The 27,185-nt window shown below is 43.6% G+C and overlaps 3 protein-coding genes across 4 annotated transcripts; 2 read left to right on the top strand and 1 right to left on the bottom strand.

Moving 5' to 3' along the window:
• Positions 1-9: 9 nt before the first annotated feature.
• Positions 10-14,735, top strand: trim23 (tripartite motif containing 23). 2 transcript variants are annotated; one of them, XM_023796674.2, is made up of 12 exons: positions 10-28; positions 904-1,026; positions 2,703-2,865; positions 5,416-5,537; positions 5,849-6,127; positions 6,485-6,667; positions 7,755-7,970; positions 8,114-8,248; positions 10,474-10,603; positions 10,973-11,083; positions 12,358-12,482; positions 12,928-14,735. In XM_023796674.2, exons 2-12 carry the CDS (start codon positions 931-933, stop codon positions 13,105-13,107), a joined length of 1,740 nt encoding a protein of 579 aa, XP_023652442.1. In that variant the 5' UTR covers positions 10-28; positions 904-930; the 3' UTR covers positions 13,108-14,735. The 2 variants fall into 2 exon arrangements, with proteins under 2 accessions (XP_023652442.1, XP_072570964.1); XM_072714863.1 differs by lacking the exon at positions 10-28 and having other exon boundaries at positions 885-1,026.
• ppwd1 (peptidylprolyl isomerase domain and WD repeat containing 1) lies at positions 14,687-21,171 on the bottom strand. The gene is made up of 11 exons (XM_023797392.2): positions 20,984-21,171; positions 20,720-20,822; positions 20,000-20,103; positions 19,359-19,479; positions 18,806-19,253; positions 17,773-17,963; positions 15,813-16,002; positions 15,471-15,652; positions 15,272-15,353; positions 15,002-15,184; positions 14,687-14,890 (listed from the first exon to the last, which is right to left on the bottom strand). Exons 1-11 carry the CDS (start codon positions 21,114-21,116, stop codon positions 14,747-14,749), a joined length of 1,881 nt encoding a protein of 626 aa, XP_023653160.1. The 5' UTR covers positions 21,117-21,171; the 3' UTR covers positions 14,687-14,746.
• Positions 21,172-22,200: 1,029 nt separating this feature from the next.
• On the top strand, positions 22,201-26,703 carry LOC111835475 (protein shisa-like-2B). Its single transcript, XM_023795842.2, has 3 exons — positions 22,201-22,640; positions 25,437-25,591; positions 26,405-26,703. Exons 1-3 carry the CDS (start codon positions 22,450-22,452, stop codon positions 26,542-26,544), a joined length of 486 nt encoding a protein of 161 aa, XP_023651610.2. The 5' UTR covers positions 22,201-22,449; the 3' UTR covers positions 26,545-26,703.
• The last annotated feature ends 482 nt before the right edge of the window (positions 26,704-27,185 follow it).

The raw sequence follows: 27,185 nt of genomic DNA, 5'->3' as shown, positions 1-27,185 counted from the left end.
TTTACTGCCACCTGCTGTTTCGGGGGAGGTGAGTTTTTTACATATTGAATTTTTAAACGCTTTTAACATTTGTTTATTATCATTATTATTATCATTATTATTATCATTATTATTATTATTATTATTATTCGTTTTGTAATACATTTTGGCAGCTTCTTGTGCACAGTGTATGACCAAATTTCACCTGTTCTAAAGTGAAATTAGTGAAATAAAATGACATATATTTTATTAGTCTTATATTTATGGCACATACTTGTTGTTTACGTGATATGATTAGAGGTGTATATTTTGTAGTTAAATCAAAATATATTAAAATACTTTTATATTTCAATGTATGTCTGCTATCTTCTGAATTTTAAATAATGAAATCATGCTTTCGGCGAAAATAACTGCATAGATGTTGTTTATTTATGTAATGAAAACAAAATAAAATTACTTTGCACCCTGAAAATGCAATCCAATTGGCAACTTGAACTTTTTTCAATGTCTTAATTATTCGTTTTATTTAATTCTTAATATCCCTGTGGTGATATGATTATCTCCCCAATGCATCCAAGTCACTCTTTACACAACGTTTAAAAACTGTGGTCGTACCAGTACCAGAATTCCTTTTCTTTTTTTTATAATGGATTGGGGTGTCTGTATTACTTATTAATTTCTGCGTTTGGAAAAGCGATGCTGTAGATGACGGAAACAGCTGACAGAATCCTCCATTTTTAGTAGGGGTGCAAAACCTTTGTTTGAGTGTCGCTATTTGAAGTCTAACAATCAGTTTCTTTGAAATAAAATACATGCGTGTGCATAATAATACGACAATGTCGCATGTATACGCGTTCTGACTAAATCAGTATAAAGATACGCATCTTGAATTACGCCTGTCTTCCCCCCCTTCTCTTCCCCCAGCGCTGGCGTCGGTGGTAGTGCCCGAGGATGGCCGCCGGTCTGGCTGTAAACAAGCAGGGGACCGCCGCTGCAATGGAGCCCTGTATTCGGCACGGCCGGGCGGCTGCTGGCAGTACGGTGAAGGTGCGTGGCGGCATAGCGGAGGTGGGGTAGGAGTGTTTGGGGTTAATGAGGACGATGCGTGTGGACGCTGCGATCCCTGAATCGCCCGGCACCCCTGGAGATGACTTCGTGGCTCTGATGCAGCCGCTGGCCGGGACATCGCATGTTTCGTTGCGGCGATGACAACCCGGTGGCCTCAGCTATCGCGCAAGTGTAATCTGATATTTCAACAAAATGCTATTTAATGCCATTTCATCTTAATAGCTGGCTGGCCTCTGTGGTTCGTCATTAATGTGCCCGATATAGCTGGGTAGCCAGCGTTACAAGTAGAGTAGATATACGAGGTAAGATGCATTGTATGGGACTTCAAGTTAACTACGCACTGCCAGCTAGCTGTGTGCAGCCTAGCCTTGGTGCCAACCGACAGCCTAGTCGCGATTGATCTGGAAATTTCCATTTGTGCTGTACTGTGCGGTGTATGCGCAGCGGCAGTGAGGAAATTAAGGAGCGATATTAATAGTCCATTAGCCTGCCAAAGAATCCGGCGAACCTGACGGGTGGATGCGTCTTTCCAAAGCCTACTATACTAATGCATGAATGTGCATCAAGGGGCGGCATTGCGCCACTGACATGTATTTGGCGCCTAAGTCGGTTTGACGGACTACGGTAATCGTGTGATCTTAAAAAATAGTACCTCCAGACTGTTGATGCATCAGAAGCTATTGCATGAAATGTGTTTGGAAGTGCAACTTCCTGCACCTGAAAGGTGTGCTCAGTGCTCTGCGCTGTTTTGTACAAATGGTGTGAAATTGTGCAGTTTCCTAGTTAATTACGGAAGGTGTCCATTTTAAAATGACACTTTATTCGCCACATAGGAATTCTTTGGTTTTCGCATATGCCATCTTGCTCTCCTTACACATCGAAGTGAGAGTGAAGCTTGGGGTATGAGCACAGGGTCATTCTTGTATCTAGGGGCTCTGGTGAATTTTTGGATTAAGGGCCCAATAGTGATCACAGATGCAGAGTCCAAGCACCAGCAGAACCAGACACCAAACAATGGTACATGCAATGAGGACAAACTAGTGCAAATTTAATCTAAATTAATTATATTAATGTTTTCACATCAATGAAATTCTGGAGAAAACGTTATAGAGCGTACAAAAAGGCGAAGATCTGAATTTCCACGCAATTTCACATTGCGTGCATTTCTCAATAGTGACCCATGATGCAGAGTCCAAGCACCAGCAGAACCAGACACCAAAGAGTGACAGTTTAAATGCAAAGGCTTCTACATAGGAGTGCGTCCCTTCCTTGAAAGAGATGTAAGCACTAGTAATTCCAGCTGAATATTTTTGGGTAGTATTCTGGTACACTGAATATCTTTTAAAATGATGGCATACTGTACCAATTAGGTGTCACTATTTATGCTGGTGATCTTCTGATGAAGAATGTACAAAATGGTTTGCCATTTCAGTCTAAGCTGTACCTATTTTATATGCTAATTCCCTCTAGCCTGTTTAAGAATGCAAAAAAAAGTTGTACATTTGTTCTGTTTAAGGTGTGAATGCATAATGGTCCCTATTTCACATGTGTCAGATTTTAACAGATGTCTGCCACACTGTCCTCATTGTCGGAAGCTCTACAGTATGACACGTAGCTTTTTCCCTGCTTATTGAGCACTGTGTCACTTCCGCCAGGTGCTGGAATGCGGAGTCTGTGAAGATGTCTTCTCTCTGCAAGGGGACAAGGTGCCCAGGCTGCTGTTGTGTGGTCACACTGTGTGTCACGACTGCCTCACCCGCCTGCCACTGCACGGTCGTGCCATACGCTGCCCATTTGACAGACAGGTCACCGAGCTGGGTGAGGAAATGCATGCCGTTCACTCATCAGCAAGCTAAGTTATAATCATTCCTCGGTCCATTATGTATTAAGTCCGTGTATTACATGTTCATATTTTATTCTCGTATTACTGTTCTTTTGCACTATTCCCAGCAAGATCAAAATTTCATCCCAGCGTATGACCCATGGATCATATCGCTGAAGATGACAATAGAAAGAATTTGAACTTCACTAAGGAAGTGTACCTTTAGGGTTTCAGGTTTCGAAATTCTTTTCTTCTGTTCCATCTTGCTCTCAATGAGACGCATATGTGACAGCAAGCTTGGAGGTCACTGCACGGGTCTGCCAGTGTACAGTGCCCCTGAAGCAATTAGGAGTTAACAACCTTGCTTATGAGCCCAATGGCAGCATCGGTCTGCCAGCCATGGGATTCAAACCAATGACCTTCCGATCTCAACCACTGATGACTGCAACTGCAGACAAGAAATAACAATAATTAGCACCACTGTAGACAAACACTCGGCATATTCAATATACAAAAGCTGCTTGGAAGGTGGAATCTGGGAATAGAATAAAGCCGCATTTGAGTTACACAAAAAGGCAATTAGATGTTGCAGGGCTTGCTCTGAAAATTTGTTGAAACATGGTAGTGAGGGATTTATCTTTCATTTATGAGCAATGCAGAATCCAAGCTCCACTTGATAACATTACGTAATCGGTTGTGGGAGCTCTGCACTTCACGGTGAAGCTGGTGTATTTGCAGACCTTCTTCCTGTTTTGTCTTGTTGGGGTTTGGCTCGAGTAGCTGAGTTTCAGTAGATTGCCACGTTTAATCACAGCTCGCAAGTGGAAAAATAACTTTCATTATTCATATGGTGACTTTGAACGCCTGTGTGGTTTGGTAAAAGAAGCAGTACTGATTGTGTTTAATGTTTATGTTTATGTTAAGTCAGGGGGGGTGTACGATTTTATAAATTTGTAACGTGGATGATTTAAAGGGCGGTAACATTCAGAATTTCCGGACCAATTGGACACATATTTCTATTTTTAGACAAGTCTTGGCAGGGAGTGAATCCAAGGCATATAAAATATTCTAGGCATGAATCAAAAATAAAATATGAGATACAAATTCATAAAATACAATTCTTATGAATAAATGGTCAAAAGCGTGCTAATGAAGTTGCATTGACCTCCAAGAAACAAAAGGGCCTTTAAAACAAAAAGGGGAAAGACAAACATTTTCAGGGAGCAGCTTAGCTACAGCTGTTACCCATGAAAGGGTAAATACACTTAAACAAAAACATGCTCATTAAAGCTCAATCACTTCACAAAAAGAGACATTCCCTATCGCAGGTCATGTCACACTGCAATTTCCTTGCTGTCCTTCTTGCGGTGTTTTATTGTTGTGTCGTGGACATGACATTTAGGAGTTATTTCTGTGCTCCTCGCAGGCCGTGGTCTCACAAGGCGTTCGGATTGTTAACATTCTGACTGTCCGTTACTCTCAAAAGCCCTTGTGTGCCCTCCCATATTTCTCCGCACATCCATAAAAACCGTGACCCCCTCCTCAGCCTATTCAAATGCCTTTGATGCAGCAGGAAGCACTTAACCTTCATTTTCCATCTCAAAATGAAGGTGCACCTATTCCTGTCTTTCTCAACCTGGTCCTTGGGGACCTCCAGACAGTCCACATTTTTGCCCCCTCCCAGTTCCTGGCCTATCAGGAACATCGGATGCCTGGGACAAGTGTGCTGGAAGCTGGAAGGGAGCAAAAATGTGGACTGCCTGGTTTCCCCGAGTTGGGAAACACTGACCTATTCACTGCACTTTCTCTGCAGTGAAAGGCCTCACAGGTTGATGTCTGCATTGAGTCGCTGGGTATCTGTGGTTCAGTACAATCTGTGTTGTGTGGATCAATATCAGTTATAAGCTGCTTGATTACTTTGTTTGCTGTTGCTTTCTGTTGTTATGTGAGCTTGCAGTTGACTTGAACCAGCTTTTTATAACTTTCAAATCTCTAAAGGCTGCCGGTTAGTATGTAGCAGAGGGGGAAATTTCAGGTTCAGAACGAACAAATCCAGACCATGATTTTGTTTCAACTGGTTTTGAAACAACCAAACAACCAACCAGTTGAAACAAAATCTTGGTCTGCATTTGTTCGTTCATGAAATCTCCACCTCTGGTATGTAGATATTAGGGGTGGGAATCAGCAGAGACCTCCTGAATCAATATTATATCGATATGTTTGCCGATTTGACATGTATCACGATTTTGAAAGTTTTTGCTGAAGGGCATTTCTGGTCTACATTTAAAGTAAAAATCAGGGCTAAAAAACTAATGCTAAGTATATGCTACGTGATTTTAGCCCCAATTTTCCACTTGCTGACAATTTTTGGAGAATGTCCACAAATGCCAAAAATCGGAGGCAAATCGAAGCTCAATGGCTATTTGTGTACGGTTCCAATACTCGACCCAACAGAGTCGCCGATGTGTCAGGGATGCCCATTGGATTTCCATCAGGCTAGATATCTGGACCTGTCAGCAATTCCAAATACTGTGTTTCCACTGCAGGGGATTCTGGGGTTTGGGGGCTGAAGAAGAACTTCGCCCTGCTTGAGCTGCTGGAGCGGCTGCAGAACGGCGCCTCCAACCAGTCCGGGATGTCGGATGACGCCCTTGGGGGGGTGGGAGAGGTATGGCCAGGTCCGCAGGGGTGTTCACAGGGGGTGCAGCTGGAAATGTGTTAACATGTTCCTTAACCTGTTTGTGAAAACCTGGCAAAAGATGGATGGATGGATGATAGATTGAATGGATGGATGGATGGATGGATAGGTAGGTAGATACTTTGTTTATCCTGAAGGAAATGCAGGTTTACAATGGCACAACAACCACCTTCTAACAGTGTAAATTACATTTAGACTGTAACAGACAGTAGCACTAAATACATGAGGATAATAAACAGTCCCGAATGGAGGTACAGTCCCGGCATTCCCTGTCCCCGCAGTGCATCATCCGCTGTGATGAGGATGAGAGCCACACGGCCTCCATGTACTGCACAGTGTGCGCCACCCACCTGTGTGGCGAGTGCTCCCAGCTGACGCACTCCACGCGCACGCTAGCCAAGCACCGGCGCGTGCCGCTGGCCGACAAGCCGCACGAGAAGACGCTGTGCCCCCAGCACCAGGTGCACGCCATCGAGTTCGTGTGCCTGGAGGACGGCTGCCAGCCTGGGCCCCTCATGTGCTGCGTGTGCAAGGAGTACGGCAAGCACCAGGGACACAAGGTACCGGTGCCGTGGTCCGCCGCTCTCCGCTGCATGTCCAGGCCACGCTGGTGATCGTTCCATTAGTCATGTCTGGCACCTCGTGGCGTCGTAGTCTGTCCTGCGACGGGCCTCTATGCCAGAAGCTGCTTTGTTTTCTGCGTGATTCTATCTATCATTTATTGACCCCCCTCTCCCATTGTTTTGTTTCCAGTCCATACCTTCTTCATATTTCTTAATTTTGCCATATAAAATGCTATATAAAACTTTTGTCCATCTGGGGTATCTCTGGTCCCATACTTCTCTGAAGTCTAAGCTTTCTCATGGTGCCTCCACTGGCATTTACCCCGATCCTCTCCACCACCTCTCCCTTCCCAGCATGCAGTGTTGGAGGCTGAAGCCAATCAGATCCGTGCATCCATCCTGGACATGGCGCACTGCATCCGCACATTCACCGAGGAGGTGTCGGAGTACTCGCGCAAGCTGGTGGGCATTGTGCAGCAGATCGAGGGTGGGGAGCAGATCGTGGAGGACGGGGTCGGCATGGCCCACACGGAGCACGTAAGTGGGGTGGAAGGGGGTGAGAGATCCTCGCTCACCTGTGAGGCCCAGCCTAAATCCAGAGATGGCTGGCTGTGTGGTCACACCAAAGCTTCACATAGACTCTTAATCTCATTGTACTGCAATATAATGCCAGTGTAGTGTTGTGTTCTGTTCTGTGTTCCATGCAGGGGTATGTTTCTTGTTTCTGGGTCCCCAATCAAAAAGAAAAAGTATTGCCCCCGTTCCCAGTTGTTTCACGAACTAAATACATAGAGAGTAGAATCAAAAGATGGTAGCTGCTTTAGTGGCACATGTTGCTTCAGCATCTCCTAAATAAGGAATGACTGTATGTACTATGCAAAATGCATGGTTTGAGTGGCAGTAAACACCTCCGCTGGGACCGTGTGATGCCATATAAGAGCAGGGCGTCTACATCACAGTTGGCCGCAGGCACGGGACGAGCTCATTAGGTTATGTGATTTTGAGCAGCAATAAAACAATTTTGTGGTTTAACTGTGAAATTTTTGTGACATTATGTTAGCTAGAGTGCTGGGCTGGCTCCATATTTGAAAGGAATTTTTTCCAAAAACATACAGTCCAGCTGCGATGCACAGGCCAAGAAACAAAACAGGAAGGGGTTTATGTAAATACATTTTTACATAAATGCCTTGCGTCCATAGCTTCCAGGATAAGCTCTGGACCCCTGTGACATCTCAGGTATCTAATCATAAATATTGCAGATAAGTTCTCCTGTAAGTCTGTTCATTAAGTCTGATACACTGCTTTTTAGTTAACTTGCTTTTTGATTCATGGAGAACTTGTTTGCACTGTTTTAAGGAAATAAAGTTATGTAACAGGCAATGAGATATTAATCACATGAAGAATTGGTCACATGCAGTACATCTTCAGTGTAAAGTTTTAAATTCGTTTTCAGAAACACTCAATAATGTGAACCATCCCTCTGCGGCCACGTAATGAGATATTTGGATTCTGAGAATTTTGTATTAATTTGCATATTGGCAGAGGAGCGTTTTATCGGTCGGATTGATGGTATTTACTCATGATGGCGTCTTTTGTCTGAATGTGGCCTCTCCTGCCCCCCCAGGTCCCGGGCACAGCAGAGAGTGCACGCTCCTGTGTCAGGGCCTACTTCGCTGACTTGCATGAGGCTCTATGTCGCCAGGAAGAGATGGCGCTCAGTGTGGTTGACGCTCACGTGCGCGAGCGCCTCATCTGGCTGCGGCAGCAGCAGGAGGACATGACCATCCTGCTGTCCCAGGTGTCCACCGCATGTTTGCACTGCGAGAAAACGCTGCAGCAGGTAGGGGGCGCTGCCACGGACCGGAAGTCTCGTCAGGAGGCTGCCTGCTAACAGACTAAAAGGCTCCTCTAGTTTAAACATTTCATTTGTAGTACTTGAATGATTTGTGAGAACAGGGTCCTTTCTGGTGGCGCGCCCTACAGGACGACTGCCGCGTGGTGCTGGCGAAGCAAGAGATAACCCGGCTGCTAGAGACCCTGCAGAAGCAGCAGCAGCAGTTCACGGAGCTGACGGACCACGTCCAGCTGGATGCCGGCATCCCCGTCACCTTCACAAAGGTACGCCAAAATGCAACCACATCAAAATGTGACCGCAAAGTGAGGCGCACGCCTTCTGGTTAACAGGATTATTATCACTCATGGGTGAAAGAGAGCAGTGATTCATGGTCGATTTGGGAGACTTGCATCCCAAGGATCAGTAGCCTCACAGGAATCCTAAAAGTGCTGTTCAATTTAAAGGACCCTCCCATAGATCCTATAAACATCTTAGGAAACCTTTCATAAGCCGAAATGGCGTAACGCAAAGAAGCAGTTACCGCTCATTTATATGGGGAAAACATTCTGAGCAGAAGACCCAAAAAAAAACTACCAAATCACGCCAAATAAAACCTAAAATTACTCTAACGTATAGTAAAACCAGGAATAACATTATAAATACATAGCCTATATAAAGTAGAAATCATGTATGTACAGTGTAATTTCATTTACCAGAATCAATGCAGTCATGCTTCACTTAATGGGACAGGGATATGAGAAATGTGTTGTTTGACGATGATAAACATGTAATAACAGGGTAAAGTGTACTTGCACAAAGCTAGATGGTGCAGCCCTCTGCACACCTAGGCTATATGGTATAAATTAAACTATTAAAAAGTACATTATTGTAAATATATAAACCAGTAACATAGTTGCTTTATTATCATTATCAAGTATTATGATAATGTACATAATTGTATGTACATTCATGTACTTTCATACGACTGCCAGCGCAGTAGGTTTACTTACTGTATACTAGCATCACCACAAACATGTGAGTAATGAGTTGTGCTGTGTGTTACAATGACTGTGGGGGCGGCAGGCAATAGGAATTTTTCTGCTCCATTAAAATCTTATTGGACCACCATCGTGTAGGTGGTGCGCTGTTCACCAAAATCTGATTACCTGGCGCATGACTGTATATCTATAACTGGCTTGCTGATAAACAAACACTATTTTCACATTTCTACTTTTTTTTTTGTAAAAGCGAAAATCCTCTTCAGATTTTTTTGGTTAGTGATGATGTATTTCGTTCATAAAACTGAAATGGCATAAAGTAAACGTTCCTAAAACGGGGTACAGGTAACCCTATGCTCAATATCAAGGACCATTCCATAGGGTGTTTTTCCACCACACCAAGTACTATACATTTGGTACAGTACCTTTGGTACTTTCACTTTTCCATTGACTTCCAGTCGAGTACCAGTACCAAAAGTTCCAGTACCGAAAGTGCCAAACCAGCCGGGGTACTTCTTTGGTACTTCGGTACTTTGGGGTGGGACTTGAAACGCTTTCTTTGTCAATTGGTAATGCAAATAGCCTGCCTCTGAAACACAATACAAACACCACCTTGAGAACAGTTGCAAACTTGGAAAATAATGATAAACAAAGTTAAAGAAAAAAAAAAACGTGATTTCATTGTAAGAACAGACAAAAAGATCCGATTGGCATGACAAAAAATTGAAAAGTATTTTGTTGAATATACTAATATAGCAGGCATATAGCGATGTGATTTGGCTGTAATAAATATTGGGGTATTTATAAAAACAAAAAAGGAGTTCATAAATTTCTCAAAAGCCTGTCTGCGAGTGATTTAAATGACAACGATGAAAATGATTCTGATTTTTTCGGAGAACGCATGCAGCGCTCACACTAAAGCTGTGGGGGTAAAACTTTAAACTGAGTTTTTAAACGCATAAGAATCTATAAAAGGGATAATGATAAAAATTGCAAAGCTTGCTAAGTTTTTTTTCCTATGACAGAGTAACAGTAAAAATATTTTAGCAAAACTTTACAGAATTGAAAGTAGGCTAAAGCCTTATTTTTAGTATAGCTGACTTGCGATGTAAGAATTGTATGTGCATAACATGCAATGTTGACATTAATATTGCACATCGCCAAGGCGTGGAACGTACTACAGCCATTTTTCAAATTCAGTACAAAATACCCCACCTTGAGTTGTGATGTCATTCAGCACCAGCACCAATTTTATATCAATGGAAAACCAACACCTTAAAGTACCGTACTTTTGGTACTTTCTTGAAGTATCAAAAGTACGGTACCTGGTGCAGTGGAAAAACGCTCATAGATCCCATAAAAATGGTACTCGATTTTCAGGGCCCTTCCGAAGATCCCATAAACATAGTACTGAATTGACAGGACCCTCCTGTAGAACCCAGGAACATGGCATTCAATTGACAGCACCCTCCTGTAGATCCCATAAACATGGTACCTGGTGTGCATTGCAGGATAACCGGGTGCACATTGGCCCAAAGATGGAGATTCGCGTGGTGACCCTGGGCCTGGATGGTGCCGGTAAGACCACCATCCTCTTCAAGCTGAAACAGGATGAGTTCATGCAGCCCATTCCAACAATCGGTAAGCTTGACGCATGCAGTCAGCCCTCTCTCTCTGCTGTGTGTAATGGGTCATGTGACTTTTCAGCTTCCCGCATAAACATTTGCCTTCTTCCCATTCAGTAGCAGGTCTGGATTAGATCCTTCACCAAAGAGTAAAGCAATTAATGTCAATAGATCCTAAATTTGAAAACTACTTCAAGACTTTGGGTCTCATCCATATTGTGTGTCACATAAACAGTTGTTCTGCTTTCACAAAGAATCATCTAGTTTACCCCTGGTCTGGGTGTTAATGTGAATTGGATTCTCATCAGTGGTGGAGTGGGTTTAATCTCAGGTGTTAAAGCCATCTCAAAGGGTATGAGGCTAATTTCAGGTTCCTGTTTTCCAGGATTCAATGTGGAGACAGTGGAGTATAAGAATCTGAAGTTCACCATCTGGGATGTGGGTGGCAAGCATAAACTCAGACCACTTTGGAAACACTATTATCTAAATACTCAGGGTAGGCTATGCTTTGTGGCTTTGTTGCTTACATCTATTATATCTTTTTTTTTCTTTTTCTTAAGCGGAAACTAACTGATATTTAGTTGTCAGACTGCCATGTATTCTGACGGGTTGTCACTGTCGATTTATTTTAATAATCGAGTAATCTACTGATTAATCTCAGGATTCATCGAGTAATCGTTTAAATATAATATATAATATAATATACATTGCAGTCGGCGCAAGGCAGGAACCAATCACACATTGCAGGGTGCATACTCAGTCACACGAAAAGACATTATTATGCAGAATGGAAATATTTCCTATTTTATAGTGGCAATAAGCAAAAGCGAGTGATATCGGCACTGCTTTCTGTCTGGTGGCACAACTCTCGGCAACACAGAGTTATTTGACAGACTCTTGGTAGATAAGTTCTGCATTTTGCTATATAGTTATTTTTCAACTTCTAAATATTGCAGTGTGATCATTGTCTAGTCTCGTTCAGCCCTATTCAAAACACAAAACATGTTAACAAGAAATAATGTTAATAGGTTATTATGTACCGTATTATGTAAAATGATGCAGCTTAGCGACAGGGTAACATACAGGAATTCGAATAAGCAAAATGAATTAAGTCAAAGTGATGACAAGGACAGGTTAGGCTACTTCGAGAGGCTAAATGGGACATATCTATGGCTAACCTCGCATTATTGGGTGAGTCCGCCAAACCCGAATGTCCTTTTTTCAGATGTATTTGCTTTGCAGTCGTACCGTGGTGATATTTAAGTTCTGCTTTGCAATTCTGACAGACGACTGCATTCTCATTTGCTTTTAATGTGAAGTGCTTCCACACAAATGCTTTTGCTCTTAATTTGAATCCTCATCCTGCATGTTCCATCTACCTTCGCCATATTGCCAAGTAATGGAGAAGGAAATTTTTCTATCAATGCTTGTTAATAATCGAGTAATCAAGCTTAATCAAATAATTGTGACTGCCCCAATTCTGACCACATTTTGAAGTTTTTGTGATGTTTTTTTTGTTTGACATGTACCCCTAAGGCCAGCATAAATCTGTTAAGCAGACCAAGCGCATAACATTTTTACCATATTTCATTTTGGGTTCATAATAGCTGTTCATGCTCACTGTTTTAAACGATCATGGAAGATCTGAAGTTAGATTTGCAATTGTAATGACGTGGATAATGGCTGAGGTTCTTGATGCCTGATTGATGTGGCTTGCCGTGTGTTTCGTATGTCCCATAACACTTCATCCTGTGCTCTTGCGCCGCCTAGCTGTGGTATTCGTCATTGACAGCTGTCACAGGGACCGGCTTATGGAGGCCCACAGTGAACTAGCAAAGCTGTTAACGGAGAAGGAGCTGAGAGACGCTCTGCTCCTCATCTTTGCTAACAAACAGGTAAATAAAAAAAACTGCCACCCCGTGTGGCTAAGTGGTTTCTGACCCTATGACTGAACGTATGGTCGCTGGTTCAAATCCCAGGGTTAGCAGAGTGTGGTTTTGTTTTTTTTAGATGCTCCAGGGCCTGTCTGACCCTGCTTTGTCAATTGTATGTCACTTTGGATAAAAGCGTCTGCTGGAAAAATAAATGTTACATGAATGAGTCTCTCTTTATGAGTGGGGGTGTGTAGTTTAGACCCAAATGAGAACTGAAAATATGATAAACTGTAGCTTTACATTTCTTATGCCTTGTCAATCTTGTCAATGTATCTGTGCTGCATTTTAGGAATGTGAGGTTTTTAAAAATCACTTTCTTCCCAAACATGATTATGGGGAGCATCTTTGTGGATAGAGGGTAGTATTTAGGCTGCTGCTGACCCATGACCCCTGACCCTGTCTGCAGGACGTCCCGGGGGCGGTGTCTGTGGAGGAGCTGACAGAGTTGCTGAGCCTGCACAAACTGTGCTGTGGCCGCAGCTGGCACGTGCAGGGCTGCGATGCCCGCAGCGGGACGGGCCTCCATGAGGGGCTGGACTGGCTCTCTCGCCAACTGGTGGCTGCTGGCGTGCTGGACGTGGCCTGAGCTTCCGGTCCATTCCGTCCATAAATGTGATCACCCTGACCCTACCTCTCCAATCAGCGTTAACGTTATCCCCTGACATTCTGTGTGTGTGGTTTTTTTGTGAGGGTGAGTGCCCTCCTTTAAACCAGAGGGATCGTGATGAAGTGATGCAGCTCGCTAACACACCGACCATCGTTTCAGAGTTCCTCTGTGGTTTCTCCCCCCCCCCCCCCCCCCCCCATAGGGTTGACTATAATGTAACATGCACTCGTCAACAGTGCGTTAACTTTCAATGAGAAAAACAGGCTCACTGCATGCATTTTTGTTTTTTTTTTCTGTTACATATCCACTTCTGGAGTATTTTCTGGTTGTAGCATTTAACTTGAGCTGTTGTTTGGTGAAATAGCTCATGCTGTTCGGTCCCCATCACTCCTGAACAGGCCGGGACAAACAGCATTAGACAAGTCAATTGTGACAGAATAAAACATGTAAATTCCTCCTTCTGTAGACTTGATGTACCGCGTTATAAGGCATCCAACAGTGGTCACTTGATCAGATTTTAGGATTGCGTCCCTCCTCTTGTGCAGGTAATTCAGCTGAATCTCTATTTACAGCTAGAGAAGGACATGACTGACCACCAGGGGCGTGTTGGTCTCTGCACTGTTTGGTCCACTGTCCTTGCCGTAGTTTAGACCAATTTCTGAAGGACCACAGGATTGCGAAGCTCGACGAAGCTCTGCTTCTTGATCGAGCCCACATCATTTTCCCTGGGGCTTACTCAGCACCTAATCGAACAACCTTCTCTCTCCAAATATGTGCTTGTATATAAGTTCGTGGGAAATCCTTGACACAGCTTCAGAACCGTGTAGTTGTGCTAGATGAGTCGTGAGCAATATGTTTGTCTCCCCGCCTCCTGTTTTGAGGAGCATGTTAAGTTGTGGTAGAGGCTGGATTAAGGATGCGTCTTAGAAAACTTTCAAGCCAAATGGACAAATGACTGCCACGCTGTGGATTGTGGGAGTTACGGCCCCGGGCCGTTGGCTATCCTGCAGAAATGTGACCAACTGCTGTATAAACTGCTGTGGTGCTAGAAACGGACTAGGGTTTGTGTGAGTTTTGTTTAGGTAGGTGACGGAAGTAGGAACTTTCCTTTGCTATACTGCATGTTACGAGCTTACAGTACATAGGAGTAAAAAAATATCCTGTTTCAAAAAAACATTTGAAAAGTTGGTTTTCGTTCTACTGTTCAGTCAACCTCAATGCTAAATAATGTTAACTGCTTGTACCTATTTATAGAACGTGAATTTATGGGTTGTTTTCTCAGTCATTCTGTGATGTTGGGTTGTGGGAAATGTTACATTTCTGGCATAAGCAGAATCTTAACATGTGAAAGCACAGTGCATACCCAGACATTTGTAATGTGTGACCTTCATGATGCTTTTGTACACCATGTTATGCTATTAAATAGATAATTCATGAAAATCATACTGTCACAATTACCATCCAACATCACCTTGACCTTTTGTATTTTCAGTGAATGTAGATTAATAACAACATATGGGTGACATAATGTATTTAAAATGTAAAATTTCGTCATTACTCTGTGTAAAACTATCATTTTATTAAAAAAAAAATGCAAGCACCCCGAACACCACTATAATTATTTGATGGTGATATTAATGATACTGACATCCTCATACGGCTTGTCTGTTTTTGGGTTGACTTTGACATTAGAGATCCTCTGAACAACCTCCATTCCTTTCGTGGTCCTTCCAAACACCGTGTGCTTGTTGTCCAGCCAGGGCTGTACCAAAGAAGGAGGAGGGGTGTTGGTTAATTTTTGCCATCATCCTGATGTGAAAACAGCAGGATTTGTGGACTGTGGTTCTTGGATATAGCGGCAGAAAGGGCTTACGGTTGGGACGACAGTGATGAAGAACTGGGAACCGTTGGTGCCGGGTCCACCATTGGCCATGCTAAGGGTGTACGGACGATCGTGCCTCAACGTTGCATGAAACTCATCCTCAAACTCTCCACCCCAGATGCTCTCCCCTCCCATTCCTGTGCCGGTGGGGTCTCCAGTCTGGATCATGAACCCCTGCAGAACATGGGTTCCGTGTGTGAGTTGAAATTCGTGGTTAACATGACTTCAGGCTGGCAGGGATAACAAGCACCCTCAACATACCTTGATGACACGATGGAATATGTGACCATTGTAATAACCATTTCTGCTGTGGACACAGAAGTTTTCCACCGTCTTTGGACACCTGGCAAAGACAGAAAGCGGTAACTGAATTTAAGCAGAAAACAATAGATTATGTTTGAACAAAATTTTCAAGCAAGCACTGTGGTTCAATCATGCAAGCTTGGCATAGGCTACATACTCCACAGGGAAGAGTTTCAGGTGAACGTCCCCCATGGTGGTGTGGATGATGGCGCTGTCCGACACTCTCTTGGGGCCCTCGGCCTGTGTGGCAGCCATGACCTCCTCCTTGGATGGCTTTTCGTTGAAGATGTCCCTGTCCGAATCGGCACTCTTGGTATCTTCTGGTTCCCTCTTAGTGAACTGTGTCACACAAAAACAAGAAGGCACGGTTTACTACACCGTAACCTTGTATGAAAAATGTACATATGAAATCACTCTACCGATAAGCACAAAAGTCCAGTCAAGCCTTGGCACACTTCTTGTGGCATCTAGCTGGTTAATTTCTGTAAAATCTCCTCACCAAGTAGAAGCGGTTCTTCTTGAAGGCTGTACAGAAGATGGTGGGGTCTGGCTCAGAGCACTGCAAGGCCGGGTTGTCAGAGGCTTTCATCTCGATGGTAGGCGCTGTCTTAGTGACCTTAGCGATGCCCTGAAACAGGCTAAGCTGCACCACGCGGATGTTCTCCTGCTTCCCCAGGATCCGGACACACCTGGATGGAGATGAGTCATCAGCCATTGTAGCTTCTCCTGTCATCCTCAAGACAAACATCTAAAAACCTTGTTTCACAACAATTCAACTCTACGAACCAAAACTGCAATATGGCTGTAAAGAAGGAACTGGAAACTAGCACAAAAAAAGGTGCTTTTCCACTACAGTACTTTCTCTTTTGTGTTGACTTCCAGTTGAGTGCCAGTACCAAAAGTGCCAAACCAACTGGGGTACTTTTCTGGTACTTTGGGGTGCAACTTTGTCGAAGTTTTCTTTTCGATTGGTTATGCAAACAGCCTAGTCTCTGAAACGCAATACAACTGCAGACGTAAAAAAAGTGGCAACCTCAGAAAACAATAGACAAAGTAAAAAAAATAAAAGTTATTATAGATGCGAGAACAAGCGGAGAGACTCAAGCTTAAATTGCAATCTGGCTGGAACAACATACAGCAAGAACTGGATGGCATGACGAGAAAAAAGTATGTTGTTTAATATACTTGAACAGCACAGTATTGGAACATTTTCAAATATCTTGTAATAAATATTGGGATATTTATAAAATGAAAGAATTTCTCACAAATTTCTCACAAATCATCTAGGCATGATTTAAAAAGCAAGGATGAAAATAATTATAATTGTCTTGGAGAGTGCATGCAGCACTCATGCAAAAGCAGTGGAAGTAATCTTTAAACTGTTTCTTTTAAGCATATACTAAAATCTTGAAAAGGAATAATCATAAAATTGCAAAACTTGCCAAGTTTATTTTCCCCTATGAGTGTGTGAAAACACTGTAGCGAAACAAACTCTCTGGGCCATCATGTCCATACAGAATTGATGGTAAGAAAAAGCCTGATCGTAATCTAGCTGACTAGCTATGTAAGAATTGCATATGCATAACGTGCAATGTTGGGATTAATATAATATTCGGTACAAAATACCCCGCCTCGTGTTACAACATCATTCAGGGCCCGTATCACTTTATAGACCAATGGAAAACAAACACCATATATATATATATATATATATATATATATATATATATATATATATATATATATATATATATATATATATATATATATATATATATATATATATATATATTATTTTATTTTATTTTATTTTTTAAATGGCCCAGCAATATGAAGCGCCGATAACACACAAACTACAAATCCCATAATGCATTTTGTGGTTGAGAGAGAATCTCCACAACACAGAACCTTACTCCAAACATAAACAAACTTGTTGCCAAGAAAAGATGCCAAGCATCCAGCTCTGACAAAATGGCATAAGAGCAAAGAAAAATGAATGTTTTGATTTGTTACCATTTTAACTTTCACTTAAAAGCAAAATTTTTACTTATATTTTCAGTTTTTTTTGCAGCATAATCATATTTTGAATTTGGATAATTTTAACAGGAGATATTGTTATGGATAGCAAAATTAATTATTTTAATATTGTGTCCTGTGTGTTTCGAGTCATATTTATGTTCAAAAAACATTTAGTTTTAGTCTGTTCAATAAATGTTTATCCTGTTCGGCCCAGGACCTAAAGTGTGCTTTGAGTTTTGGCCCCCTGTGCGAGTGAGTTTGACACCCCTGCCTTAAAGTACTGTACTTTCTTGAAGTACCAAAAGTACGGTACCTGTTGTGGTGGAAAATTGCCCAAGAAGGTGCAAAATTCCAGTATGGTCCATAATAAAGTATTTTCAGAAACCATCCTTACATGACGCTTAAAAAGATTTTAAAACAGGAATCAAATGGGCCGGTACCTGTTGGTCTCCACGTTGATGACTTTGATGCCCAGCATAGTACCGTAGAGGACGAAATGTCCAGTCTCGTCAAAGATGATGTTGGTCAGGCGGATTGCGTCCACCTTCTCCAGCTCCCTCTCCACAGCCATCCGGCGTCCGAACTCCATGTCGGGAAGCTGCTGTCTCATCTGTTGCAGCTCTGTAAACATCTGCAAGAGCGGGGCAGAAAGTTGGGAATTCAGAGCAGGAAAAAGGAATATTCAGCCATAGACAATCCTGTCACTTAATTGAAGAAATAACGTAACATATCAATACTAAACTAGCGGTCACCTACTGAAACGTACATCTCTAATTGTGTGGACCCATATAACCCTTTTCTGACTACATTTAATGCAGCAAGAGTCTAAAATCAAAGGTTGTATATGCTACTTAATCGCATGTCCAAAGTATTTAAGATTTTAAATGCCCTTTAATAAACATTTCATTTTCACACTAATTGTTCACATATCTCCATATCAGTTTTTTCCCCTCCGAGAACTGATATAAATGTATTGTGATGCATCTGGCATGTTCATGACCATAGCCGTTAAATAAAATCAAAACACTTGCTAGGTTTTCTTCCAGGGTCACTCAACGATTCCTCAATGCACACCACATCAGAGGTGCATCAAAAGCCTATTTATCTATAGTGACAGTGTCATGGTCAATAAGACTCTGCCTCCTTTGTTCACAATACATCATGTGCCAGTTATCAGAATCTCTAACTTCCTACAAATTACCGAAAATGAAACTAAAACACACACAACTTGTTCAACGTTTCAATTAGAGCCCATTTCATAATTCTGCCCTTTTTTTAATTAAAAGAAAAAGAAACACAAAATGTGCAAAGTACCACAATTCCAGTAAATCTTAGTCTGACTGCCAGCAATTCTAGTGTTAAAACTTCCAATATAAGAATTCCACAGAATGAAAAAACATTTTCAAATGAAATCAAAGACAAGGGCCCCTTTGTGCATGAATGTTTAATGCGTAATGCCATGCTTGAACTTACGGTCAAGGATTCATCAAACACTCGCATTAACTTCCCGGTCAGGAAGCGGAAGATCCGGACCTTGCGGTCGGTTGCGATGGTGGCCATCTTCTTGCCGTCGGGCGAGAAGGCCAGGCTGGTGGGGTATGTCTTGCACTTGGCAAACTCGTACAGGTCCGTGTCCGTCTTGTACTCCCACTGCACGTGTTTTGGAAACTTGAACTCGCTGGGAAGGCCAGTCCAGTACTCCAACATGCCACCCTTGTCAGCAGAGACGATGACCCGATAACGGGCGTTGAGCCGGATGTGGGCCAGTGGGGAGGAGTGCATCTTGTTGAAGGTGTGCAGCGGCTGATTGCCTCCCCTTCCGTCATAGACACAGATCTTCCCCGTAGATTTCTCTGAACAGGCTACTGTAGATATAGCATCTCCCGGATTGTAGATCCACTCACACCGGCCAGGGTGGAAGCTGGAAGAGAAAGAGGACTATGATCAAGACCCCACAGACTGCACCCCTTTAACATATGGAAACTCAAAATGTCCCACCCCCCCCCCCAGTCAATCGACACCCTACCCCAGCCTGAGCATGTTGATCATGTCAAAGTTGACAACGTCAAAGACCTTCATGGCCTGGTCGTCCCCCACGGTGCAGAGGAGAGCCCCTTCAGCGCTAACAGCGATGCACTCAATCAGCCCTGTTGTACAAAGCACAATATTCACACCAGGGATAGATAGCTGTGGACATCTGAAAACTTTATCACACTCACACACACACACAGCGAGGAAAACCCATCAGTTTATACAAAATGAAAAAGGGGAACCAGTGCAGTAATAACCATTTTCAATACACTGACAGTGCAAAAAAAATAACACACTCTAAAACGGTTTCTTGGACTGTTAACAGAACACATCTCCAAACTATTTTCACTCAGTATCTTAGATTCAACTACACCTACATTGCACAAAGTACAATTACTGACACAATGAAGTTTGGCATCTAATTCAAAAGTCCTGTGTAACAGCCCAACTTACGAAAGACCCGAAGACATATATGCTGATAATATTCTCCTCGCTAAAATCTCTAATACTTCAAACACTTCTCCCACTCTGCTTAAATATCAAATTTACCCATGGGAGGGAATATTTATCATAAGCACCTTAATGTAAGTTGTTTCAAGTACTGTACAGAAAAATGGCAGGAATGGATATACAGACCGAGATGGCTGCGGAAGTGTTTGACAAACTCTATTCCCTCATCCTCCTTCTTCTTCCAGAACTTCACGTGGCCGTCCTGACTGGCAGTTAATATAAACTCAGTCCTGTGGATGAACAACAGCTACAAATGGGCACACTTCCTTTCCACCATGACCACACAGCTTTGAGATGATGATGATAATAATAATACCATGTTACCATTTTCATTAGTACCCATGTACAGTTACAGAGTGAGCAATTCTTTTGTACTATTCTACATCATCAGAGGTGTCTTAATATAGACTCCCATAATCTTAGTAATCGGTAACCCTGAAATAATGTACAAGAACGGAAATGTACAAGATCTTCGGGACGGGGCTGTGGATTCCAAGGTTCAGTGCAAACTAAAACAAGCTCATCCATAATTCAGCAGTACACTGGGTGTACGATACAATTATCTACAACGGCACAGATTATACAACACATTACTGTCCTGCATGATAATTTCACTCACAGTTAAATAGACTGGATTCACAGCACAAGCTAAATCTGCTGATGCAAACATTCGCTACACGGTTAATTCTCACAAAAGGCCAATGTGTATGATCACATCACAGATATGTCAATAAACTGTGAGAGTATGGTACTTCATGCAGTAGCCCCCTACTTGGAGTTGGCGATGTGTTATCACAGAAAGAACAGTAAACCCTTTATTAACGGTGGTGTAATCATTACACTTACTTGGAGCAGGCGATGTGCGTGATCACGTCCCTGTGCATGTAGCTGCGCTCGTACATGGCGGCAGACGGGAGGTTGTCCAGATACACACGTTCATACTCAAGCACTGCAGAAACGCAAAGCAAAAAGACACTTTAACCACCTACATAACGACTGTGTCTGTGTGTGAGCATCTTTTTCTGCCACGAAAGCTCTTTCCGCGTCTTTGCTATCGAGCTGTTTAGTTGGATTACTTGTAATAATACTGAACCAGTAAATAATGCTCGCCTTTTCTTTTCTTTGGCTGCACAGCTTCGCTGGGCATGGGTCCGATCCACTCATCGTCTGCAGCATCATCTCCTTTTTCCTCATTCACTTCTGATTTTCTCTTGCGCTCATCAGGATCCGCGCTGGACGCCATGCTTGTTTTTCAGGGTGAATCACAGATTACTACCGGTACTGCTCAGACACGCCAGGAACCGCGTTAAGGCGTGCATTTTCATTGGTTGTCGCCAACAATCGCAGCGTTTTTATTGGCCGGTCTTGGAGGGACGTACAAATAGGCATTATAGGTGTTCACTAGTCTCCTACTAAAAAGATCCGGCACCGGTTTCGGCATCACGTTGGTGGAAACGAGGCGTGGTAGAAGTCAAGTTGTTTTACTAAAAGATTCGTTCATTTCCTGCACACCGTGTAAAAAAACTTTAATTAGTACGAGCGTATCCTGCTTGTCCTGACAGTGGTTTAATCGTACGTATGGGCGAACGATTCCTAAGCAAACTATTAGATTCCAAAATGAAATGTAAACTCAATAAGCATTTTTATTTTTTAAGGCTGTAACTAACATTTATTTTAATGGGGGTACAGTAAACTAGGTGGCAGTGCTATTACGTTTAGCAGGTGTTTCTATACAAAGCAACATGCTCCTTTGAAAGGGTAGGGTTAGCTCTTCCCTGGAGCAGTTGAAGTTAAGGGTTTTGCTCTGCTGATCATGAGATTTAAACCAATGACCTTCTGATCACAAACAGTGTCCCGACTCACTAAGTTACACACCATTCTCATATATTGTTATCCTGTTTCTGTGTTAAGACATGCAGTCGATTGGCGATTATCTCTCTCCACTCCCCATAGAGTGTGTGTCCGCACAGAGTGTACCCCATCTGTGGGTGAATGGGCTCTATCCTTTCCAGAACCCTGGCCAGGATAAGTGGTTAGAAAATGGGGATGCTGTATTTTTTCAGTCCAAAGTGATGCTTTCCTCCCATCAGACACATGAGTAATCCATGAAATGCCCACATGCTTTTTTGTACCATGTGACTTTGTATCGTTCACTACAACATCCTTTTTTATTGAACACGTGAATTAATTATTACACTGGAAGTAAGCGTTATTAAGAGGAGCACTTTTGGAGGCTTGGCTAAGAGGTTGCTCCATCGGCAGTGGGACGTACCTTTACATAAACCAGCAAATCCCACCTCCCTGATGACATCATAGTCATCATTTATCATAACATAATTTAGTTATTACACTGGAGGAGAGCATTATTAAGAGGAGCACTTTTGGAGGACTTGCTAAGAAGATGCTCCAATAGCAGGAGGATGTGCCTTTCTGGAAACCAACAGATCCCACCTCCCTGATGACAGAGCCCTCCGCACCCCTCCTCTCTAGTCAACATAGAGCACCTACCGGTACATGAAGCTTCAGTCCACTGCTACTTTCTCCTCACACCCCTCGCATCCCGTCTCTCTACTGCAATGGCCGAGCCTCACAATATCTGCGAGGGATACTACAGCGTGGATGCTGGCTTCGTGGAGCGCTTCTCCTGCCCAGCTGACCCCAAGAGACCCGAGCTTCTCTACTGCTGTGGGTTTGAGGACATGAAGTACTGCTGCAGCGAGCCTAGAAGCTACTTCCCCTACAAGTATGCGTACATGTGGAGCCTGAGGTGAGACGCACCCTGCACATTTGCATCTTGCATTTTGCTTAAAAGGTTATAAGGAAAGAGAGGGTGATAGAGACGTCTTTGGAAAAGGATGCTCGCAACAAAGCAAAGTGCTCTGCCAGGAGATGTGATGAAATTCCATTATATTTCTTACTTTTACTGGCTTTTCATCATTTTATGTTAAAGGTGCCCAGGACTGAAGTTACAAACACTTGCTGAGAACAGAATGTTTTTCCACAAGGTCAAAGATGACAGTGAATTAGTCTGATGCAGTTTTCAGAAGGCAGTTAGGAAATAATGGATGGATACAGGTCTTTCATCTGAAGATCCCCATGTTCTAATCAAGGTCTGTCTGAAAAGACCTTTTAGCTCCTCTCATTTGAGCATCTAAATAATAGTTTGGAACAGACCATTTGTGGAGCAATTTATGTTTCTTTTTGAGATCATGAAAGTGGGTGAAAAATCAATAAAAACCGAACTGTCAAAGTTACGTGAATGAGATGAATGCAGTATGAACTCTTAAATTGTCCATGCCTACTAGAATGTGCAAGTGACAGTAAACTATGGAAGACTAGGAAAAATATCTGGTAGGCTTAATAATTTGGTAGGTCAGATTTGTTTTAGGTACAAATGTTGCATGTACAACATTTTACTGAGTTATACTCTATTTTGTATGGAGTGACATTAAGAAAAACTTAATGAAACACTCTTAACAGTGAGTAAATATAATTGAAAATTACATTCAACGTGCAAATTTTCACGTGCGTGCAGGCAGGCGAGCGGGGAAGCAGGCGAGTAGAGCCGGTAATATGCATAAACGGGGTTTATTAAGGGATCCGGGCAGACAGCGGACATCAAACATGACAATACAATGACAGAACTGGGGAATACTGACTGAAACACGGACTAAATACTCAAGACAGGCTGAACTGAACAAGCAACAGGTGATCACAATCAGGAAGTAACACGAGATAATGAGGGGGGCGTGGCACACAAGGATCGGTCTAGCCGGGCATGACAGAACCCCCCCCCCAAAGGCGCACCCCCCGGGCGCGCCTCAGAGGAGGCGAGACTGGGAAAACAGGACCTGGAAAACAAGAGCAAAAAACCATCAACGGGACACCGGGAACAAGACGGAAACACAGCACAGGCAAAAGCCAGGACTGGACCTGACACAGAACAGGGAACGCAGACAAACAGATCAGGAAGGGAGAGACAGAGGGCACAGAGAATGGAGGAACAAAAGGACCAGGAGTGAACGGAGGCACGACAGGGGGACGAGGAGCAGAGACAGGAGGGACAAAGGGACCAGGAGCAGACAGGGGAGACCAGACAGGAACGGACGGAGGACAAAGGGGAGCCCGAGGGAGCCCAGACGGGCGACTGGGAGGAGGGAGCAGGAGGGGACCACAACGGGAACAAGGAGACAGGACGAGGGACAAACGGAGGAGACAAGGAGGAAGTCGGAGGGGCCAACAGCAAAGGGAAGGAGAAGGGGGAAGCCGCAGCCAGCAAAGGTGCCGCCACAGCGGGCGAAGGCGCCGTCCGCCGACACGCCGGCGCAGGGGGACCCGCAGGCGACCGACGCGGAGTCGGAGGCGGGACCGAGGCCGGGGGACAAGGCTGCGGAGGGGGATCCACAGGCGACCGCCGGCCCGGAGCAGGAGAAACCGCAGGCGCGCCCCGAGCCCCCGCCAAAGCGAGCGAGGGCGAGCCAGGGGGCAGGGCGGGCGAGACCCCGGCCCGACGTTTATGTCCCCTCCCCTTGCGGGACACAGATAGGCGGGGTCTTGGTCGGGATCGTCCACGTCGAGGCGCGGGAGGAGAAGTCATAAGGAAGGTCCCTGAGGGGTCCCATACAGTACGAGCTCCTCCTCTATGGAGGTGGGAGCGGCAGTCAGGCTGTCCGGGACCTCCTCAGGGACTATGACCTAAGCTGGGGGACTGGAGTCAGGGCCTCCAGTGCCGTGACTGCAAACAGTGCAGACGGTGCCGCGGGCGTGGCCGCGGGCGGCAGCAGGTGGTGCCGCGGGCGTGCGCCGCCAGCAGGGGGCACCTCAGAGGGCAGCACCGACACAGCGGCGCCAGCAGGCAGGGCTGCGGCCAGAGCCTCGCTGGGCAGTTCAGGTACCCCGGGCAGTTCAGGTATCCCTCTCGGATCTCCGGCTGCTCTCGCCAGTACGCCACCTCATGCAGTAGGATGAGCCATAGGTCTTCTTTCTGCTGCGGTGCGTCATTCAGGAGTTCTGTCATTCTGTCACGTGCGTGCAGGCAGGCGAGTGGGGAAGCAGGCGAGTAGAGCCGGTAATACGCACAAACGGGGTTTATTAAGGGATCCGGGCAGACATCGAACATCAAACATGACAATACAATGACAGAACTGGGGAATACTGACTGAAACACGGACTAAATACTCAAGACAGGCTGAACTGAACAAGCAACAGGTGATCACAATCAGGAAGTAACACAAGGTAACGAGGGGGGCGTGGCACACACGAGGATCGGACGAGCCGGGCGTGACACAAATCATGTTAAATTACAGCACTTACAGTTATGACAAATTTTAAACCTGATTAATCTGAAATCATTGATTAACCTGTTTGGTTGTCACTATATTATTAAGGACTTCATATGCGGTTAAAGAATATTTAACTGTCAGTTATTATTGTGATTAATGAGGAATGATTATTGCTTCTATTTTCACAATGGCTTTTATACCAGGCCTAAAATAACACAGATTAGGCAGAGATCCGGCTAAATCTTTGATGCCTACCCCATAATCTGATGCTTCTGTTTCAGCGTCGGGGCTCTTGCGGCATTGGCTGTGGCGGCATTGGTCCTCCTGGCTTTCGTCCTCAGTGTTTGTAGACTCTGTTTCCTCTTCCTTCATGCTAAGCCCCTCCCATCGCACTCAGGGCTGAAATCATGCCACTTGGAAAGCTCCGGAAGGCTGGGTGAGCACTCATTTCTATCCATCAGGCTATACAATGGTGTATTCCTCAGCAGGGTAGGGATGTATGCCTGGGTCTGGAAGGTTGTGGGTTTGAATCCCATGGTGAGTGGTGTAATCATATCAACACTGGGCCCTTGCACTGAACAACTTTTCAAGGTATCGATAATTTCCACAGCATCCATGGATGCACTCCCTACCTCTGCAGTCCTGACTATTATTCTATTATTTTGTGAATCTTATACTTGTATTTGAACTACTTGATGCCTAAAGTTCCTTCGGGATCAATAACGAATGGATAAATGAATCCATCCATCCATCCTTGAGCCAGGCTGTTAACTGCTCCAGGGATGCTAGATGCTGACTGACCCTGCTCTCTGACCCCAATTTTTCCTAACAAAAAAATTTTGTCCAATTTTTTTGGACAGAAGCATCTAATACATGCAAAGTAAAATTGAACCAAAAGGTTCACAACAAAGGAAGACGACTGTCAGTACAAACAAACAAACGACCCTAAATTCTAAATGCACCCACATTTCATTTATATTTTCCAGTACAGTTCCTATATTAGAACTGCTTCATCCTGCACTGGCCATGCAACAAACCCATAATCGTGTCATGCTTATCATTTTAAGTAAGCTATTCAACTGTAGAGATTCCTGTAAATATGCTACAGAAATCAAATGCATCATTACTATTAAGAAAATGAAAACACAGTTTCACTGTATATACTCCTGTACCGTCTCTGGATTGTTCCTGGGTGCACCCAGCAATGGGCATGCAGTAGCTCACCCAAAGACTCTCTCTTCTGGCATAGCTTCCAAAGGAAGCCTGATGAAGAACGAGGCCACAGGTCAGACACATACGGAGGAGCAAGGGCCTTCAGCCAAGAGGGTGATCATATTTAAAGATGACAAATCCACCTCCATGGGGTCAATAAAAGTAACAATGATATGAGGGATTCTAGTTGTAAATGTAATGTTACGATCTCATGACCATGACCAGGACAAGCGGTTAGAAGATGGATGGAAACGTTACAAATTTCTGCAAAGGAAAACCAACCTGAATTATCATATATCTACAAAGTGGCTGACTGTGTTGTAATGCTTTAATAAACTATATAAAATATCTTACTATACGACAAGCTGTTATTGTGATAATTATATATTTCCCAGAATCCATCTGATCACAACTGATCTACTGTTATGAACATAAGAATAAATGAAAACTATTCACTATGAGGAATTTAAATTCCTATCATTTTCTATTATAACTGCTAGTTTTCTAAAAGCAATTTCAATACATAACTAACGCATTTAAACAGAAACCACACAAAAAAGCACATGGGCCCACCTCACCCAGTAACATTTTTTTTTCTCATCAAGACCCAGAGAGCAAGATGGGATTGATTGGAATATAGTGAAGTGCATTGATTTATGGTCAAACATAAATCGATTTTAAGTTAGATTTTCAACATTGGCAATCTGATTGTAAAACAACATTGATTCATCGTTGACGTATGTGTTTTTCCAACACTAAAAATGAGATACTGAGGCAACATTGATATTGCTGAATAAATTCAACATTGAATTGATACA

This window comes from Paramormyrops kingsleyae, chromosome 7 (genome assembly GCF_048594095.1).
Source record: "Paramormyrops kingsleyae isolate MSU_618 chromosome 7, PKINGS_0.4, whole genome shotgun sequence".
Lineage (NCBI taxonomy): Eukaryota > Metazoa > Chordata > Actinopteri > Osteoglossiformes > Mormyridae > Paramormyrops > Paramormyrops kingsleyae.
The sequence above is the reverse complement of the archived record's forward strand: the minus strand, read 5'-3'. Positions and strand labels throughout refer to the sequence as shown.

Bases quoted from the DNA above. Each gene is read 5' to 3' on its own strand.
- LOC111835475 (XM_023795842.2), top strand. From the start codon at position 22,450: ATGGCCGAGCCTCACAATATCTGCGAGGGATACTACAGCGTGGATGCT. The intron at 22,641-25,436 runs GTGAGACGCACC...CTTCTGTTTCAG, and splicing joins GCGTACATGTGGAGCCTGAG to CGTCGGGGCTCTTGCGGCAT. The intron at 25,592-26,404 runs GTGAGCACTCAT...CTTCTGGCATAG, and splicing joins GGAAAGCTCCGGAAGGCTGG to CTTCCAAAGGAAGCCTGATG.
- ppwd1 (XM_023797392.2), bottom strand. From the start codon at position 21,116: ATGGCGTCCAGCGCGGATCCTGATGAGCGCAAGAGAAAATCAGAAGTG. The intron at 20,823-20,983 runs GCGAGCATTATT...GCGTTTCTGCAG, and splicing joins GCAGCCAAAGAAAAGAAAAG to TGCTTGAGTATGAACGTGTG. The intron at 19,254-19,358 runs GTAGGGTGTCGA...TTTCTCTTCCAG, and splicing joins ATCAACATGCTCAGGCTGGG to CTTCCACCCTGGCCGGTGTG.
- trim23 (XM_023796674.2), top strand. From the start codon at position 931: ATGGCCGCCGGTCTGGCTGTAAACAAGCAGGGGACCGCCGCTGCAATG. The intron at 11,084-12,357 runs GTAGGCTATGCT...TGCGCCGCCTAG, and splicing joins CTATTATCTAAATACTCAGG to CTGTGGTATTCGTCATTGAC. The intron at 12,483-12,927 runs GTAAATAAAAAA...CCCTGTCTGCAG, and splicing joins TCATCTTTGCTAACAAACAG to GACGTCCCGGGGGCGGTGTC.